Source organism: Stegostoma tigrinum, chromosome 6 (genome assembly GCF_030684315.1).
Source record: "Stegostoma tigrinum isolate sSteTig4 chromosome 6, sSteTig4.hap1, whole genome shotgun sequence".
Taxonomy (NCBI): domain Eukaryota; kingdom Metazoa; phylum Chordata; class Chondrichthyes; order Orectolobiformes; family Stegostomatidae; genus Stegostoma; species Stegostoma tigrinum.
The window spans coordinates 55,060,980-55,080,901 of NC_081359.1; the positions used below are offsets into that span (position 1 = coordinate 55,060,980).

Genomic DNA, 19,922 nt, shown 5'->3' on the forward strand with positions numbered 1-19,922 from the left:
TGGACCCGCCCTATACAAGCACAAAATCTGTTTGTGGTTTGAACCTAACTTGTGCAATAGCTACCAGGTCACCCAGGAAACCAGATACAGTTGCCCTGTTTTTATGGTATTTCTGTAAAGAACATGCTTGGCATTCAAATTATTGATGTTCCAGGCCAAGATCTTAATAAAGAATTTCTAAGAGTGTGCTAAAACCACCGGGCAGCCAGACAGCCAGATCTAACTAGACATACCTATGTCAATATAAGCAAGATCCCAGAAAACACCAACTCCAATCTTCAGGGTCTCATTCCCTTTTTTAAGAGTACAGCTGGAGTCAAGCAGAGAGATTCCACCCACAAGATTTCCTGAAAATATGAGCACACTAAGTGTCTCCAGATTTTGTCCTAGCTTTTGACTGTAGATCAATGCTAAGGTCTAAATGTAAAAAAAAATTTGAGAAAACAAAGAAACTATATTTATTAGAGGGAGATGGTTGCATTGGACTAATAATTCAGGGGCCTAGACTAATACTGTGGGTTCAAATCTTACTGCAGCAGCTGGTGGAATTTAAATTCATGCTGTTTTGCTGCATATCCATGGATTTGCAGAGCCATAAAGTGAAATCAAATCACAATTGCTAATAGTGGGAATTTCTAGCTCTCCAAACAGGAGATGCTTAGCTTCTTGATAACATATATTTTCAACTTTTGTCCTTTTCTAGATTTATTTCTGTAACGGTAAGTCAACTAAAATAATAGACATTCTGTACAAGCAAGTGATAGCTTTTGTTGAGCAACAGGTTTGTATTAACATACATCAACAGAACAATCTGTCTAGAGAAACAAAAACAGTGAATAGAATTTGAGTAATGCATAAGTGATTTGAGACAAACATTTCCTCAACATTCAGCCCCTGCCATTTTTTCAAAGTTTATTCTTGCCGTGTAACTGCAACCATTGAAGTATTTAAGCAGGAACCCATCTCTCCTTTGAAGTTTCTACTATCATAAAATGTTGAACATACAAATGAATTATGCTTACTGACTAGGATTCTATGAAGTCATCTCAAGAGTTTAGATTCTGCACAAATTACCTGATCAGCACATTCACCCTATGTCAGTGTGGGTTTCCTCCTGGTGCTCTGGTTTCCTCCCACAGTCCAAAAATTGCATGTTAGGTGAATTGGCCATTCTAAGTTGCCCATAGTGTTCAGGGATGAGTAGATAAGGTGATTTACAGGGGGATGGGTCTGGGTGGGATGCGCTGAGGTTTGGTGTGGACTTGTGGGGCCAAAGGGCCTGATTCCACACTGTAAGGATTTTGTGGTTCTATGATTATTACTGTAAAAGATCACCACCTCCTATTTCACAGTTTATTTTTAAAACAACTTAAATTATTAAAATAAAGTAACTTAAAAAATGAAATATCTGGCAGAGACCAAGCAAAGGCAATCTTGAAATTCTCAAACAGAAACTGCTGCAGACACTTAACAGATCTGGCAGCATTTGTGAAAAGAAAGCAGAGTTAATGTTTCAAGTCCAGTGACTCTTAAAATTCTCATGTTGCTGAACACGGCAATGATATGGTTTACAAGTCAAAAGTCTCCCCCTTCATTGCAGGTGAAATTAAAAGGTTGAACATTTCTAAAGCTACTACAGTTTTAACAACTAATTGATTACCTCTTAGCCACATCTTGTGGTGTCTCTCCAGCATCATTTCTGATGTGTTGGTCTGCTCCCATTTCTATGAGCCATTGCAGGCAACCAATGTGTCCTTGCCCAGCAGCTAAGAATTGTACATACAAGTGTCAGTTACGTATAATTCAATTTTGCCATTAAGAAAAAAATAATGTAATTTTTGTCCGAGAATCATTATTGACTCTGTACCTTCTGTAAGGCAGCTATTTTGTATTTATTAGTGGTGTTCAAACCAATATTATGCTACTCAAGGTTATAGTTATGGAAGTAAGCTTTTCAAAGATACCTTGTGGTGGAACTGAGTAGAACAGGAGTTAAAATGTAAGCAGGATGTTTACAGCTCGTCTGTTGCCCAGCAACTACTTTAATGCCGCTGTTTTCTCAAGTAACTGGGAAGCCTGATGAAATTTACAAATCATTAACATTAACTGTGCAGGACAACCCTAGAATACACTCAGCAGTGGACCTATCTGGTACGTAACTTGTCTTTGTAAAGATCAGAGGACTAGGAATTCTTCACTGGGCCCTACAAAGAAAGCTTGGGCACTTCTACCTGAGCTCTCCATCCAATTATTTCCAAAACCCAAAAACCCTTCCCTCTATAACTAACATGACTGCCTGGTTATCTCCAGCCACTCAATCTTAGTTGTCCTGAAGCCATCAAGCTGCTGCAGGATTCTTATTTAAGAGGTTGTTGCAAAGCCAACCAGTAGGATGTCAATGAGACTTAGTTATTACAATGAACAGGCTGGGTTTCCTGTTGCAGCTTCTGTAGCGATGCAGCATCTCACTAGAAACCCAGTCAGGACTTTAAACTCACCTGATTATTCATTTGAAAAAATGGTCTACAACTGTAATGGACAACAATGCTTGTAATGTACCTGATCACAGCAACAGAAAGCAAAGAGAATGTTTATTTCCCTGGATTACCATCTGGACTTGAGCAAACTGATGTAGAGTCAACAATGATCAAAAAGTTGAATGCATGCTCAAAGATTGCTGAGGGAGAAATAGGTTCATGTTCATGTTGCACTGGTGCCAGTACTGGTGAAAGAGGAAGCTGTTCCATTGGGCCAGGTTTCACTTGAATTGTGTTGAGACCAGTGCCAATGGTGGCTTATTGATATTGCTGGATGCCAGCATATGGAAACTTAACAAATTCCAGAACCTCTCCTTCAGAATGCATGAAAGGTGGCATATTTGGTTGACCATGTATGGGTTGATATATAGAATCGTAGAATCACTTGTGTGGAAGCAGGCCCTTCAGCTCATTAATTCCACACCGAATGACCCTTGGAGCATCCCACCGAGACCCATTCTCTTATAACCCACCTAAGCTATACATCGCTGAACACTATGGGCAATTTAGCATGTTCAATCCACCTAACCTGCACATCTGTGGACTGTGGGAGGAAACCCACGCAATATGCTTGGGAATATTCAAGGATAGGCCAAATTTCTCATATACAGAGTTGAAGACATCACGATTGGCTTGCAAGTCCGGTACAAAGTGGGCAACCACACTGCAGTCATCAGCAAACCTTGGATTCTGTATACCAATGATGGTCAATTCAGTGGCAGGGAGCCAACTGATGTTAAAGAATTTACTGTCCAAACAGTGTTTAATACTGACAGTAATGGGTTATTAACATGCAAGGACTGTGAGAAAAACTACATAAGCCAAACCAGGAGAAAATTGATTCCATGGGTACATGAACACCAATTAGCCACCAAGAGACATGGCCAATTCTCACCTTTCTCACTACACATGGATAATGCGGGGACACAAATTTGACTGGGACATCACATCCATAATCTCACAAGCCAAACAGAGACACACCAGGGAATTCCTGGAGGCCTGGTATTTGAACTGGAACTCCATCAACAAACATATTGAATTAGACCCTAAGAACAAACCATTGAGAAACAAAGCCAGAAGTAATACCAATCACCCTAGCAAACCGAGGCAGATAAATAACAGGTGGGACAGAACACTGACACGTCACCAGAGGCGTGCTGATGATGTTACTTAGCAGGGTGCTGAAACGTTTGCAACCAAACCCACTGGCTCAGCAAGCAGGTTTACAACCTCATCCACAACCCTGGCTACAAATCTTCTCGAATACTTTAAAGGGTCATTAACGTTCAATCAGGTGAACAGTTACCATCAGCTACATTGTGAACAGTATAGGGGCTATCACACAGCCTCGCTTGACCCTGATCCTGATTTTTCAGATTTCCCTATCAGGTTCAAGATCTTTTTCCTCCTAAATCGACAGGATGAGTGCATGGTCTCAGCAAATAGAACCTGGTGAGTGATATTGCTTAATGTGGGGATCATAGGTGTCTTTTGTGAGCACATGTCTGTCAACTTCATGACCTCAGCTGAGCCACAGATGCTGTTATTTTTAATTTATTTGATTACTTGTTGCAGCTCTCCCAATGATGGTGGGTCACTCATGGATTCTACCACAAGCTACTGGGACTTAGTTTGGACAATATCAGTTGTCCTTAGCGATTCACATTTTGAGGTAGCATGGTCATCCTCAAGAGAAAGATTAATCTTTGAGTTAGGAGGACTTCATTCATTTGACCTTCGTAGCTTCAAAAAACCTTCATGTCAACATGGTTAATGCATTGTTGGATCTCTTGGTTTTTTTTTTAAATTTCCACCACATGTTCTTTAATCTGCACATTTGTTTGGGTGTTTTCCTCGTTCCAATGGGGTGTTGCCTTCTTAACTTGTGACCTTGGCTTATTTTGCCAGGCAAAATGTTTGCTTGTTTTAGTTCAAGTTTGTCACATAATTCAGTATAGTTAATGTTACTTGTGACAATGGTATTTGAACCCCAAGGTCAAGTCCTGTTGGTGTCTAGGTATCTCATGAAGCCAATTTTATTTGACATCACTGATCTGGAATTGTGTTAGATGTGTAAAAATTGTCCAGATTGATCCTGAGCTCCAAATGGAATTCTTCTGCTCAGTTGGGCTACTTCATGGCTGAGACATTCATCACCTTCTTTTGAACTTGCTCCCCTTTCAATTCTTAAACCTATCTAGTTGTATATTCATTACCAAGCAGTTAAGTCCAGGAGGCATCAGTTTGCTGCATGAATCAAACAATACAAATGTCATTTAGATTTTTACCCAAATGACATAATCCAATGGATGAAATGCCTTGATTTACATGTCTCCATTTGGGTTTGTGTTTATACTTTGGAAAAAGAAGGTGCTTGTTCTGATGAGACTGTGCTGAGCACATTATGACAGTGACTGGATGCATTTTGTGTTTGTTTTCCCCTGTTCTGTTTTCCAAGGATTCTGCTCCTGACAACCGAATCCCAGCCAACCCAGGTATTAAAATTTCCCAGATGCATGGTCCTATAGGGATGGCAGTGAGAACTTTTATTAAGGTCAAGAGTAGAGTTTTTCCTTACAATTTACAATTTAGAGTCAAAGGTCAGTATATTCCAGCTTGTGACTGTGACATATTGATTTCTGTTGAGTTGGAGGCAGTTTCATGAGACTCCTAATAATACAGTTAGGAAGTTCTGCCCCAGGGCAAACAAAATCCTGTTCAAAATAGCAAAACCAACTCCATGACTACATAGGTTACTGTCTATTTAGCTTTTCCAGCAAGAGATATGTAACTTTGCAAATTCCTTCAGCTGCCTCTTCCCAGGATGGAATCTTGGTAGCTAACATGATCTGGCAACAGGTTTTCTTTTAAAATGTCACTATTGAGATTATTCTTGCGTGTTCAAATTTTCCAACTTGCAAAACATAATAAATTCTCCTTCAGTATTGTTGAAAAAAGACATTTTTTTTCAAAGCTTTTCATCTCACGCTCATCAGGATGTTTCACAAGAATACAAATTCAAGAGGAAAACCAACAGTTAAAGTACACGAGAAGACAGTTGATTGGTTGGGAAGTGAAGTCTGAATGGTGGAAGCATGGAGAAAGCATTCATTTATATTAATTACCACCCAGGCCTTGCTTAAATTTAAACCAGGCAGGGCGGCTTTGATTGTCAGAGCTTTGCTATTCTAGTGAAATGTTCTGATGAGCACAAGACAAAAGGCTTCAACAGAAGGTATGGTTTTTCAGTAATACTCAAGTTCTCTACTACCAAACAACTATGTTTTCTTTCTTTGTCCACAAAGTTTGTGATCTTGTAGGATATGGTTCTCCAGCCAAGAAAAATTCGGCCAGCCTGTTTTAAAGGCACTTTATAATGAAGACATTCTGAGCTCAGTCAGAGCAGCAGCAGGAGAGAAATGGATCAAGCTGAGTCGGAGCAGCAGCTGGAGAGGTATATGAGATCAATGAGGTCAATTATGAGAGGTAAACATAGAGTAGATCATGAGAATCTTTCCACATGACTGACGTGTCTAAGACCAGAGGGCATAGGTGTGAGGTGAGGAGCAAGTAATTTAGGGGAAATATAAGGAAAATGTTTTTCACCCGGACGATGGTAGATATATGGAACGTGCTACCCGAGAGGGTTGCGGAGGCAAGTGCTCTCACATCATTTTAAGAAACAACTGGATGAGTACTTAAATGCCAAGGTACAGCAGGCTATGGGCTACGTGCAGCTAAATGGGATTAATGAAGTTTGGTGTTTGTTGGTCAATATAGACGTAGTAGGCTAAATGGTTGCTCCTATGCTGTATGACTCTATGATACTTCTTCTAGCATAGGGTATCTGCTAGCAAAGATACCACTGTCCCAACAAAGGAATCCAATAAACTTCATGCATCTGACACCAGCGAGCACCTTCTTAACTAAGGTCTGAGATTCACACTGTCCCTGTCACCAATCCACTACTGCTATAGGACTTGACAAATTGGCCTTGGTGAAAATCTCTGCATTCATTTAATGTGGAGACACTGAGATTACACACTGTCCAAAAAACAGATTCTCAAAGGAATAACAAGCAAGAGAAGATTGTGCATCTCACTGCACAACTATATTCATGATTCAACCCTTCAGTAAACCCTGGTATCATTCTGATGAATCTGAATGGTACTGAACTGCAAGACCAATGTGATTTTCCCAATCTTTGCTGCCAAAAATTGCATACCTTGCTCAGTTGGCGTTTGATTAAGTCTTTGTAAAACTGAACCATAACTTCCTCACATTTGAATTCTAACTCTTTTGAGTTAAAGGCCGACATTCAGTTAGCCTTTTTGATTACTTTGTTTATATGAGTATTAGCTTTTAGTGATTATTTACCTTGGCATACAAATCTATTTGTTTCTCCCCAGCTCCTGGTCTCTCAGCATTAAGAAACAACACTTTATTTTGACCAATTTTGTTGCTGTTGACATACTTAGGATGATTCATAAGAGCACAATTGATGGGCTAATTGTTCATTTTCTTCCATTTAGTCTATTATTTTGGGCTACCAAACGGGATGCATTTCAGATTAAACTTCTGCACACATCAGGGAGTTATTCTATTTTTTCCCCACAGTTGCTTGGTTACGTTTTGTTGCTAATTTTTGTCCAGATCCAAATAACATAAACAATAGAGCCTTGATCCTGATACTCTGCCCCAGTAAGGTGCCTGAAAAAAACACTTCCAAAAAGCATCATCTTCTGAATTAGTGGGAGGTTTTCCACTACAATCCCTATCACAACCTATTTTAGATTATTTTATTGCTAATTTTGTTTAAAATATGGGAAGATTGAGCTGCATGGAGACTGTTTTGACTATTTACTGCGGCTGTTTACTGGTTGGCAGAGGCTTTTACCACTTCGCTTTCAAGAATTTGAAGAAATAAAATGCCAATATGCCAACAGTTCTTATTGCAATCAATATCATAGTTTCTTGGGGATTACCTTTATGCATGGGGGTGCAGCCCTTATCATCTCTTTCATTGATGTTAATTACTCCAGATTCAACTAGCTGTCGCAGAGTTTCATGATCTCCTTTGAATGCACTCACATGAGCTGGAAATGCGAGATCTAAGAAAGGTCCAAGAAGCAGAAGAACAATGGCAAGGCATTTATCCACAAATTTTTGAGTCATTACCTTCTACCCACTTATGTACATCCACACTGTTTTCTTTCATTCCATTTAATAATCATACTCTTGAAGCAACTATCTGGAGGTTTTAACGATAAGATCAACTCAAGTGATCTTTGATTTGTTAAACATACGGCAACATCTTTTTTTTCCATCCTTTGTCTCTTGTCTACTTCACATTGTGATCATCAGAATGGAGTTCTTCACCTACAGGCTCTCTCAGACTCTGGTCAATTACGTGAACTTTACACAACTTCATTGCATTGGAAGAGGGCTAAAAAGTCCACAGAACATTCTGTTTCACTTGAACACTTATCTTGCTGGTTAACTTCTATTAATATCAGTTATATAGAAGCCTAAGTATCCTCCAAATATTGTTTTTTTTTTAAAGTTGATTTTACAAAGTGTCCTGTGTAACTAAACTATATTATTCATTAATCCTGCTTTGTAACATTTTATACAATCACCTAAAAGCTACCATTACTATATAGTGAAATAAAAAATATCACGTTCTGCAAAGCTACAAAACCCTCTGTATTCAATATTAACAAACGACTTCATGAAACTGCACCACAATCAGCAGTAAAAGACTGTGGCACTAAAAGTGAAAGCATCATCTGGTCCTGCTTACTTTCTTGATCTACTGGATGATCTCGTTCATGTTCCACAGCTACAATGTACTGCACGATGTCATCCTTGCAGAATCTCTTTGCAAGATCCTTCGGGGTTTCACCTTGATCATTCCTGGCTCCAAGTATCTGGGTCACGCTGTCTCCATGGCAGACAAGAAACTTAAAGCAATGCAAGTGTCCTTCCATTGCTGCAAGATGAACTATCATTAAAAGAATAACAAGTCATATTAGAAGTAGACAATATTACTTCCGGTATTACAACTCAAATATGCCATAACCAAACTGTCAATAGTACGCAATGTCATTCACTAAACAGTATTTTAACAGGACAGCTATATTTATCATACAAAACAACTCAAATTTGACAAGGTCTTGCCACTGCTCCACATGCAGTGAAACCTGTTGAAAAGAGCAAGTGCACAGAGATTATACAAGGATTGGTGCCTTCAGAGTTGGCTGACAGTCAGGGTTTTAGAGTTCTTTATCCACATTGTACACATCTTGCCTTTAAAGCATTCCCTTCATGGGGGATCAGCCTCACTGATAGACTTGGCTTCCATCCAAGTAGGGACGACCTCACAGTAAGCTCTTACATCTGGTAAATTTGATCCCTGACCATCACTGTGGGAGAAGAATCTGAATGAACCTTCAGACCGGGGTGGGGGGAGATTTTTTCAATGCAGATGAAGTTGGGGACACTTCTGTCCTTATTTACAACATTGCTTGAGGGCAATATGCTTACCCTCCTCTTGCTTCAATTGTCAGGTTGCCCACTGTCACCTACGGCAAAAATTGCTAAAGCAAGTTAAATCAGAGGATGCCAACCTCATTGATATATTTAAAATGCCCCCAACAATCTCTGTAGGAATGGGCTGGCTACCCATCATTTGTTCCACCTCCCCAAAACCCGGTAATTGGCTGGCTAAATCTGGCTTTCCACGCAGTCAGAAATTTCTAACTGCACCCAATCCATGCACTCAACTAGATTAAAAACAGACCGTTACTGCTTACAGCAGGTCTGGCAGCATCTGTGCAGATAAAGCTGAGTTATCATTTTGACAATGCAGCACTCTTGCAGCACTGCATTAGAGCATCAGCCTAGACTTTGTACTTCAAGTCCCAACAGCAGTCTTTGATCCACAATTCTCTGACTCAGAGATTCTAATATTGTCAGTCGGCACGTCCCCAGAATGTGGTGCCATGGTAGCATCGCTGCTAAGACTGAGGGAACAGTACAAGAGACTAGACCAAAACAGTGGAAATCTCAAGTTCTGGTGGTGTAGGGATTTTTTGATTGCCAGGCTGGAGGAAGTTATACAGATGGCAAGGGCTGAGAACATGATAGTGACTTTAGATTTGAGACACCGAGCAGCAGGCAGTAAATGTTGTTCAGCGAAGACACGTCGGAGAGTAATCAAGATTTATTAGGGGACAGCAAAGCTGCTGCAGAATTTTAAATGAACTATGTGGGTGCCATCATTGGAATTCAAGTTCATTAGCAGATCAGCTCTGGCTCCTGCCAGCTTCAGGCAACAACCTGTTTATGCAAAATACATTGCTGTTTCAAATTAGTGTTCTATCGGATTTCACAAAAATCTCCCAGCTGCTGCGGGCCCATCACATATACAAGCTCCCTTTTCCACAGTCATCTTCCCTCAGCGCAAACAGAACAGACAATTTCTAGTTTGGTTCCTTGGTAAAGCCAACAAGTATTTTGTCCACCTTTCAAAGTCAGCAACCTACCTTCTTTACCTTTACTCTTTCATGTCTCTGGCACTGCCAGCATTTGCTACTCATCCCCAAGGGAAGGTACCACTGAGCCATCTTCTTAAACCACAGTAGTCCACATGATGTAGGTACACCTAAAGCACTGTTAGAAAGTGAGTGCAGGATTTTGACTTAGTAACAGAGAGGGATCAGTAGTATGGCTCCAGGTCATGGTGATATGTGATTGAAGAGTCATAGAGTCATACAGCATGGAAACAGGCCTTACTGTCCAACCAGTCCGTGCCAACCATAATCTCAAACTGAACTAATCCCACCCACATGCTCCTGCCCCATATCCCTCCAAACCTTTCCTATTCATGTACTTATCCAAACGTCTTTTAAGCATTGCAATTATACACGCATCCACTGCTTCCTCCGCAAGTTCGTTCCACACACAAACCACCCTCTGTGTAAAAAATTTGCCCCTCATGTCTTTTTTAAAATCTCCCTCCTCTCACCATAAAAATGTGTCCCCTAGTCTTGAAGTCCCCCATTCTAGGGGAAAAAGCAACTACAATTAACTCTAGAGATAAAGGGAACTGCAGATGCTGGAGAATCCAAGACAACAAAGTGTGGAGCTGGATGAACACAGCAGGCCAAGCAGCATCTCAGGAGCACAAAAGCTGACGTTTCGGACCTAGACCCTTCATCAGAGAGGGTCTAGGCCCGAAACATCAGCTTTTGTGCTCCTGAGATGCTGCTTGGCCTGCTGTGTTCATCCAGCTCCACACTATGTTGTCTACAATTAACTCTATTTGTGCCTCTCATTATTTTATAACATGGATGCGCTGGTGCTGAACTGAAGTGGACAAAGTCAGAAGTTAGATGATGTGAGGCTGCAGTCCAACAGGTTTATTTGAAATCACAAGCTTTTGCAGCGCTGAAGCAAAGGTTCACCTGATGAAGCAGTAGTACTCCAAAAGCTTATGATTTCAAATAAACTTGTTGGACTATAAACTGGTGTCATGTGATTTCTGACTTCATTATTTTATGAACTTCGCACTTATAGGGATCGGGGTTCCCATGCATCAACCGGTCTTATACTTCCCCTAGCTCTAGGTGTGATTGTAGGAACCACAAAGAATTCCTGAAGTGCACCTTTTCTTTGGTACACTGTTGTCATTGAAGCATGTGCAGGACATGAGCTGATCAAAGCTGGTAATTCTTTAGACTCTGCCTTGAAATCACACAACCATTCTCAGTGTTCTGTGTGACTCAGACCAACTCCCAACTTCACAGTGGGATCACAAATGAAGGGGCTACTCCACGCATTCACGAACTACTGTAATATTATCACCTAAATCAAATCGCTGAATACCTCATGACCCCTGACTCAGCCAAACACCAGGCCACCTCATCAGCAGAGCTATAACAACAACAGTAAATAGTTTAATCTAAACTTTTGTAGAACAAAATACATGCTTATAAGAACAATGGGACAAAAGATACTTTACTATACAATGCATGTGAACAGGAGACACATTTAGTGGACTTCAATACATCTAGTTGCTGGCTCACAACCTATTTACAAAACAGTAATACTACCTCAATGGCAGATATGAAAGAACTTTTTTTGCCAAATCCTCACCAAGTAGGATTTGACACTTTGGATACCCACGAGTTTGTAGTACCTGGTAAATTGCCATCACGGTCCACTTCATTTACATCTGCTCCCCATCTGACGAGAAGCTGCAAGCAACCCAGCCTGCCATGAAAAGCAGCATAATGGACACCCCTCCAACCAGTTTTATCTGTTGAATTTGTGTCCTGGGGAGCAAATCAAACAGGAAAATGATGTCTCAGGGACAAATTTCACCAAATGTGGTGTGTGCTTTGACTCAGCATATCCATCTGCAGCCATGAAAAAAATGAAATTAGGGAATAATTTCCACAATTGTTGTGTTCAAAATTAATGAAATCAATTTATAAAGAACACTTCACTAGCCAATAAAATAAGCAGATGTTATTTTCAAAATTTATTAAAATCTCCGGGTGTCTATTTTGCTTTCCAGACTGAATACACGATGACTATCCCTTTCCCAGAGGCCACAAAATTTGCTGTGAGTAAAATCAACCTTATGTTTTTTCTGTTCATTTCTTGTGGGATGTGGGCGTCGGTGACTGGCCAGCATTTGACTGGCCAGCATTTCTTGTCTTTCCCTAGTTGCCCTTGAGAAGATGATGGTGAGCTGCCCTCTTGAACCGCTGCAGTCCTCCTGCTGTGGGCTGACCCACAGTGCTATGAGGGAGGGAATTCCAGGATTTTGACCCAGTGACAGTGAAGGAACTAATATATTTCCAAGCCAGGATGGTGAGCGACTTGGAGGGGAACCCATATATCTGCTGCCCTTGTCCTTCTGGATGGAAGTGGTTGTGGGTTTGGAAGGCGTTGTCTGAGGATCTTTGATGAATTTCTGCAGTGCATCTTGTAGATAGTACACACTGCTGCTACTGAGCATCGATGGTGGACGGCGTGAATGTTTGTGGATGTAGTGCCAATCAAGCGGGCTGCTTTGTTTTGAATGGCGTCAAGCTTATTGAGAGTTGATGGGGTTGCACGAATCCAGGCAAATGGGGAGTATTCCAACACACTCCTGACTTGTACCTTGTTTAGTGAACAGGCTTTGAGGAATCAGGAGATGAGTTATTCACCGCAGTATTCCCAGCTTCTGGCCTGCTCTTGTAGCCACTCTGTTAATGTGGTGAATCCAGTTGAGTTTCTGGTCAATGGTAACCCCCAGGATGTTGATAGTGGAAGATTCAGTGATGGTAATACGATTGAAAGTTATGGGGCAGTGGTTAGATTGTCTCTTATTGGAGATGGCCATAGCCTGGCATTTGTGCGGCGCAAATGTCACTTGCTACTTATCAGTCCAAGCCTGGGTATTGTCCAGATCTTGTTGCATGTGAACATAGACTGCTTCAGTATCTGAGGAGTCACGAATGGTGCTGAACATTGTGCAATCATCAGCGAACATCCCAACCTCTGACTTTATGATGGAGGGAGTCTCATTGATGAAACAGCTGAAGGTGGTTGGGCCTAGGACACTATCCTGGAGGAACTCTGGAGCTGAGATGAATGACCCCAGCCATCTTCCTATGCGTCAGGTATGACTCCAACCACCAGAGAGTTTGCCCCCGATACCCCTTGATTCCAGCTTTGCTAGGGCTCCTCAATACCACACTCGGTCGAATGCACCTTGATATCAAGGGCTGTCGTCACTCTCACTTCACCTCTGGAATTCAGCTCTTTTGTCCATATTTAAATCAAAGCTGTAATGACATCAGAAACTGAGTGGCCCTGGCAAAACCCAAACTGGGTAGCGCTTAGTAGTTACTTAAAAGCTTCCTTACCAATGGGAAAGAGTGACACCAGGAGTGGTGATAAAAGCAGTACAGAGGTGGTGAGAATGCAAGATGTGGGGGGGGGGGGGGGGGGGGGGGGGCGGTGTCAGCAGGAAAGATTGAACAACTGGGATTAAGGCAGCACAGTGTGATGGAAACTCAGTGAGAGATGGGGGAATGCAGCAGGCACTGCCACTGCCATCTGGATGCCAACTCAAGGAATGACATAACAAGGAAACACTTTAGGTGACAGACCAAGTGAGATACAGCAAATAGAAAAAGAGATCCAACCAGTTAACAATATGGTGGGAGGGAGGCCTAGAGCCCAGTGATTCGTTCTGTGTCAGAAATATCTCTTTGCTGATATTACAGGGGCCATGAATATGATGTTCATGCTATGCTTTGCCATTTATCCACAAACAATCATGATTTGGACTCCAAGGTTGGGGGTAATTGGGGCAACATGGTCATTTTAGTCCCCATTTTAGTCCCCAGACTCTAATTGTCTCAATTATTCCCACCCTAGGGCAAAGATCTTTCTCCATCAAGACAAATGGATAATTCGTGAGCCACAGGCATCTCACATTAAAAGATGTTGTGCACAGACAGCTTTACATTTTCAAAGTAAAGTTAGGATCCGCATATCAGTTCTCTCAAGAGCAATCCTAGCTACATGTGGCATACTGCATGTGCATGTAACACTTGAAAACTTCAGTGCTATAACAGCACTAACATTGTCCTGAGTGAGACACAGCAGGCAAGGAAAAGGTCAGCTCAATAAGCAAGGTGGCAAATACACCTTCTGCTGAACAGTATATCTGAGGAAGGCTACCAGTTCTGTGGGATTGGTTTTGCCAACAGAAAAAATGTTGATTGTCTCAGAAAGCCCCTGTGTGGGAGAAGAAACTGCTTCGTGACTCTTTGGCTCACCCTAACTCAGAAATAGTACACCATATGCCATCAGTGCATAGCCCCAACTCTAGAAGCAACAAATTAAGCTAAGGAGGCTTTCTGCTTCAGCTTTGATCAGTGACTGTCCCATGTCCAAAAGGGAAAGCAGTTGATTTTTCTACGTGATTTCAACTCCAGATTTGGAATAAATAAAACACCTCATAATAACACTCTTGACTCTGCACATGGCACCTGGTTGACTCTGTCATTGTCTGAGTGAGGAAGCATAAGGATGCTCACATCGCTCACGCCATGACAGGAGCTGACAACTGCTGGACTGACCATTATGTCATCCATTCTTCAATCTCCATCAGCCCTGCCCACTAACACCAGCAGCAGAAGTTTCCCTGCTGTCTGCCAAAGGCAAGATCATCGCAAAAATCCTTGTCATTGGGAAGAGGAAACTGAGGAGGTCCTCTTGAAGTCCCATGAATTCCATCCATTAAGCAGCAGATACGTTGGAACACTAGCATCTACAAGTTCCTCTCCATGCCACTCACCAGCATGACTTGGAAATATACCACCATTCCTTCAATGTTTCTGGGTAAAAATCCTGGAACTCCTTCCTTAACAAATTATGGGTCTACCTACAGCCCATGGATGGCAGTGGTTCATTAAGATAGCTCACAACCACCTTCTCAAGGGCAACAAAGGGATGGGCAATAAATGCTGGCCCAGCCAATGACACCAGCACCCCATAAGTGAAATTTTAAAAAAAGCTACATTCCCTGTAATTTTTTCCCAGACCTCAGATTTGAGCACATCAGTGACTTCCAGAACAAGCAGTTGATGCATTGGTATGTGCACACTCTCCGAGCAACTGCATAGCTGAGAGGTAATATCACCATCAAGAGGAACAATGAGTGCAATGAACAGGACAAGTGCAAGGAAAATGCAGACAGCTTTAGCAAAATTTATACATGGACTTCTTTGACCTCAAAGGCCTTTGATGTTATCATTTGAGAGGGACCATGGATCATCCTCAAAATCAGTTCCCTGCAGAAATTCACCACCGTCCTCCGCCAGCTGCACAACGACATGCAAGTAGTGATCCTTACCAACAGATCCATCACGAACCCAATACGTGTATAAATGGAGTCAAGCAAGACTGCATAACATCAATGCTCGTTTCTATCTTCCTTGTCACAGCACTGCACCCATATGCATGAAATTCTGTACTAGTGTGGAGCTAATTTACAGAACAAGCAGGAACATGTTGAACCTGTATCCAAAACAATGAAGACTCCAAATTCTGTTGCAAGCTGCTGTATGCAAATGATGCAAGGATCTACGAGGCCTTTTGCACGCATCAGCTATGTGGACCACATACCCTGTGAAATATTATCAGTGACGCCTCCACAAAATTCTCCAAATCCAAAGATAGGATAGGCATTCTAATAAGAATGTCTTCTATTGGGCTAACAACCCCAGCGTTAGTTAGCTACCTTGGCAGGCTAATACCTTGCACGCTTGACACAAGACTTCCAAAATAACCTTCAATATGGAAAATGGTTACCAGGAAGACAGATGGATTACTTCAAGGCTGTCCTCGGAACCTTCGAAAAATGCAAAATCCCAGAAGGCCTGTGTAAACCTCTAGCCCAAACCACCCAAACAGGAGAAGAAGAAGCATGTGAAGGATCCAACGTTTTTGAGCAACTCTGACAGATCCAGAAGGAGTCTAAGCACAAACAGAGGAAGGAACATGAAAACGACTCAAGCATCAAACACTTCCACTTCAGCAGGGTGTGTGGATCCCATACTGAACTACTAAGTTACCTCAGCACCCATGACATCAAAGTGGAAGAAAGTCATCCTCAGTCTCAAGGGACAGACTAAAACTGAAAACATCTAGCCCAATTAACTGAAAATAAAAGTGAAACTGCATCATTTTCACATTGCTCAGTGTCCAAACTTTTGTAATCAGTGTTCAAAATTTTGTAATCAAACGTTACCAAATAAATCTTACCTGGCTATTGAAATAAGCAGTAGTTATTTTTACACAACTTTTTTTAAAAAGTTAAATATTTACATAATCTATAGTGCCTATCTTGCTTTCTACATTGAACACACAAATGGCCATCTCCCCTTTCCTAAAGACCCTGAAATTTACTTTGAGTAAAATCAACTTTCACAGCTAATTAACAGTTCCTTACCGCACCACTGCGAAGAATAGTCTGAAGCGTGTAGGAATGTCCATGGGCAGCAGCCAAATGTGATGGAGTACAGCCTCTATCATCCTTTGCGGTTAAATTGGCACCATTTGTTACCAGGGCCTGTAGACCAATACATGAAGACATTACATTATGCTTCTCATTATGAAACAGAAATTTTGAAAAGTTAGGGCACAAAAGGAGGCAATTGTCTGTGCTGGTTGAGCATCTCGTAATCTTACTTTCTACCTTTTAGTTCACATCCTTGTGGATTTTAGAATTCAACATTACATCCAAGTATTTTTAAATTCAATTTTCTCTTACATACAAGAATTAAGGATAAGTTATGTAGAGACTTGAGGTGGTGAAGAGATGTGAATTTCAACCAGTTTACTGGATTGAAATAACATTTATGATGCAAAGAGCGCTGTTCTATTCAATCATCCTCTCCTCTCCAAACTATAGCTTGTCAGTAAAATTCATAAGCTGCATGCTTGAGACAAAACTTAATTTTTTAAAAAACTTTACACCGATCAAAATATTTATTTTGGGACAGAACAACACAAAAATAAAGTTAATTTACCTGCATACAGGCATCGTGACCCCTGATGGCTGCAATGTGTGCTGCTGTCCAGCCCCTGGAAGTTACATCTGTCAGATCAGCACCGTGCCAGAGCAACCAATGCAGGCACTGTAACATGGAAACTGAACTGTAAGTATCTGCCTCTTTCAAATTAAATAAGATTAGAACATATTTTAAATTTTATCTTAAAGCTGATAATAAATAATTGCCTGATTATTTAAATTCGTACCATTTAACAATTAATCCTGAAATTAAAACTGAAATTAAGAATATTGTTGATCCTTGAATATTCCAAATATATATTAAAGGTAGATTTGTTTTTTCAAAATGAACAGATAAGATGGCTGAGTCTTGTCCCTATAATCATCAATCCACTTCAATCTCATGGTGTACACATGCTGGCATATGTAAAGCAAGCAATTACCTACATACTGTAACATGATTGATTAAGAAATTCGGCGAAAACAGGAGATACCACAGAGAATGAGAATGAGTAAAGTGCAGCTTCAGCTTTGGTTCCAGTTTAATTGCAAGTTGTAGGCTGACAATAGTGGTAATAGGGTGCAGATCCGAAACATCAGCTTTCCTGCTCCTCTGACGCTGCTTGGCCTGCTGTGTTCCTCCAGCTCTACACCTTGTTACCTTAGGCCATTTAGCCCTTTGTATCTGTTCTGTCATTTAATATGATCATGGCTGATCACCCATCTCAGTTCCTGCTCCTGCTTTCTCCTCACACTCTTCGATCCCCTTAGCTCTTAGAAGTATATCTAACTCATTCTTGAAAACATTCGATGTTTTGGCTTCATCCACTTTCTGGGGCAGAAATTTCCATAGACTCACCACGCTCGGTAGAAAAGTTTCTTCTTGCCTTAATCCTAAATGGCTTATCCGTATCCTTAGACTGTGACCCCTGTTTCTAATCCCATGTTGTGGGTTTAGGTCTGACTCTTCAGTTATTTCTGCCCGCCTGATATCTTTCTCACATCTCTACTCTTGGAGATTTGCACACGTTTTCTTTTATAATCTCTGCCATAAAATTGGTTTCTGATTGTTTGCCCCCAATTTTTTTACTGGAGGGTAGGGAAGGGATCAGAGGTCCTGCCAGAAACACAGTGCCAAGGATTGGTTGAGGTGGGAATTGGGTGTATGGTGAGTGGGGTGCTCAAAGAGAGGGAGAACAGTTGACTGAAGAGGAAAAAAAAGGTAAATTTGCCTGGACGCTTTACTCCAGGAGACATACTTCTTAGGATAACTTTTTTGATTTGGTCAATTGTCAGGGACAGGAAAGTGTGACTGCAAGTTAAGCAGATTAGGGGGTCTAGAAGGCAGGAAGACAAGAGTTTTTTTGCAATTGTCTAACAGCTTTGACGTTTTTGCAGCTTGTTTGAAAGAGGTTGAAGGTTGCAAAGGTTTATGAGCTACCTGGCTATGGCACTGTGGTACAGAAAGCCTTGCAAGAGGACAGGCAAAAATAAATGCAGTGGTAGTAGGGGGCAATACAGTGTGAGGGGTTGGTACTGTTCTCCTTAAATGCATGAGTCCAGATTGCTGTATTAGGGTTTGGAATGTCACCTCTGGGCTGAAGTAGAACATGCAGTGGGAAGAGGAGGATCTGATGGCTGGTATCAACAACACGGGAAAAAAGTTCTGCTGAGGGACTGTGAGAAGTTAGGTGCTAAATTAAAAAGCGGAATCTCAAATCTAATAATCTCTGGATTGCTACCGGAGTCACATGCAAATTGGCATTATATAAATAAAATTTTAAAAGTCAATGTATGGCTTAGAGACTCATGTAGCAGAAGTGGGTTTCAGCCTTGAGGCACTGACATTAACACTGGGGAAGGTGGAAGCACCACTGATGGGATGATCTACATCTGAACCATGCTGGCACTTGTGTTCTTGCAAGCCACATCACTAGGGAAGTGGACTTTAAACTGAATGCAGGGAGAATCAAGCAAATCAAGGCATAGAGCCAAGTTAAGTCAGTGAAATATTAATTTGAAAAATGAAGATCACAGAAGGGCAGGAAGGGACAGAGCAAATATATTAAGAACATACCAGCAAGATTGACAATGATTGGGTCTAGAAAATTAAGGACAATATAGCATTCAAGGAAAATAGGAATATAGGTAAAGGCAGAGGAATAACACTCCTAATCTAAGATGCTTTTGAGGTTGTAGACTTGCTTGCCGAGCCAGCGTGTTTAACTGCAGATGTTTTATCACCCTGCTAGGTAACACCATCAGTGTGCCTCTGGTAAAGCGTCAGTGTTCTGTCCCGCTTGTTATTTATATGCCTCATTTTGATAGGGTGGTTGGGGTTCATAGGTAGGAGTTCATAGAATGTTTGAGACAGTTTCTTAAAGCGGCACTTTCTATAACTGAGCAAAGGAGAGGTAAATTATATTTGGTCATGTGACAGGATTAGTTAATGACCCAGCAGCAAAGTTACCTTGAAGTAGCAGCAATCATAACATGGCTGAATTTTACAGGGGAGAAGAGTGGGACTAAACTTAGACGCAGACTTGTTCCCAGTTCAGAGGAAAGGTCACTTGACCTGAAACATCAATTCTGATCTCTCTCCACAGATACTACCAGGTCTGCTGACCTTTCCAGCAATTTCTATTTTTGTCTCATAAGTAAAGTAAGTGTTGGTGAGAATGGGGAATTAATAATAAATAATAAAGAAACAGCAGATGTAATGAAAAGTTAGCATGCAGGTACAGCAAGAAGACTGATAGGTTATTATCTTTTATTAAAAGAGGAACATAACATAAAAGTGA

General features: G+C 41.2%; 1 protein-coding gene across 1 annotated transcript in view; it reads right to left on the minus strand.

The window, feature by feature from the left end:
- LOC125453520 (ankyrin repeat domain-containing protein 42-like) overlaps positions 1 to 19,922 on the minus strand; it is a 42,179-nt gene that overhangs the window by 13,453 nt on the left and 8,804 nt on the right. Inside the window, exons 3-8 of the mRNA XM_048533226.2 lie at positions 17,141 to 17,248; positions 16,561 to 16,680; positions 11,740 to 11,875; positions 8,341 to 8,541; positions 7,523 to 7,648; positions 1,661 to 1,766 (exon numbers count right to left, since the gene is read on the minus strand). Coding sequence (XP_048389183.1) covers positions 1,661 to 1,766; positions 7,523 to 7,648; positions 8,341 to 8,541; positions 11,740 to 11,875; positions 16,561 to 16,680; positions 17,141 to 17,248 — 797 coding nt within the window. The remainder of the gene's footprint in view (positions 1 to 1,660; positions 1,767 to 7,522; positions 7,649 to 8,340; positions 8,542 to 11,739; positions 11,876 to 16,560; positions 16,681 to 17,140; positions 17,249 to 19,922) is intronic.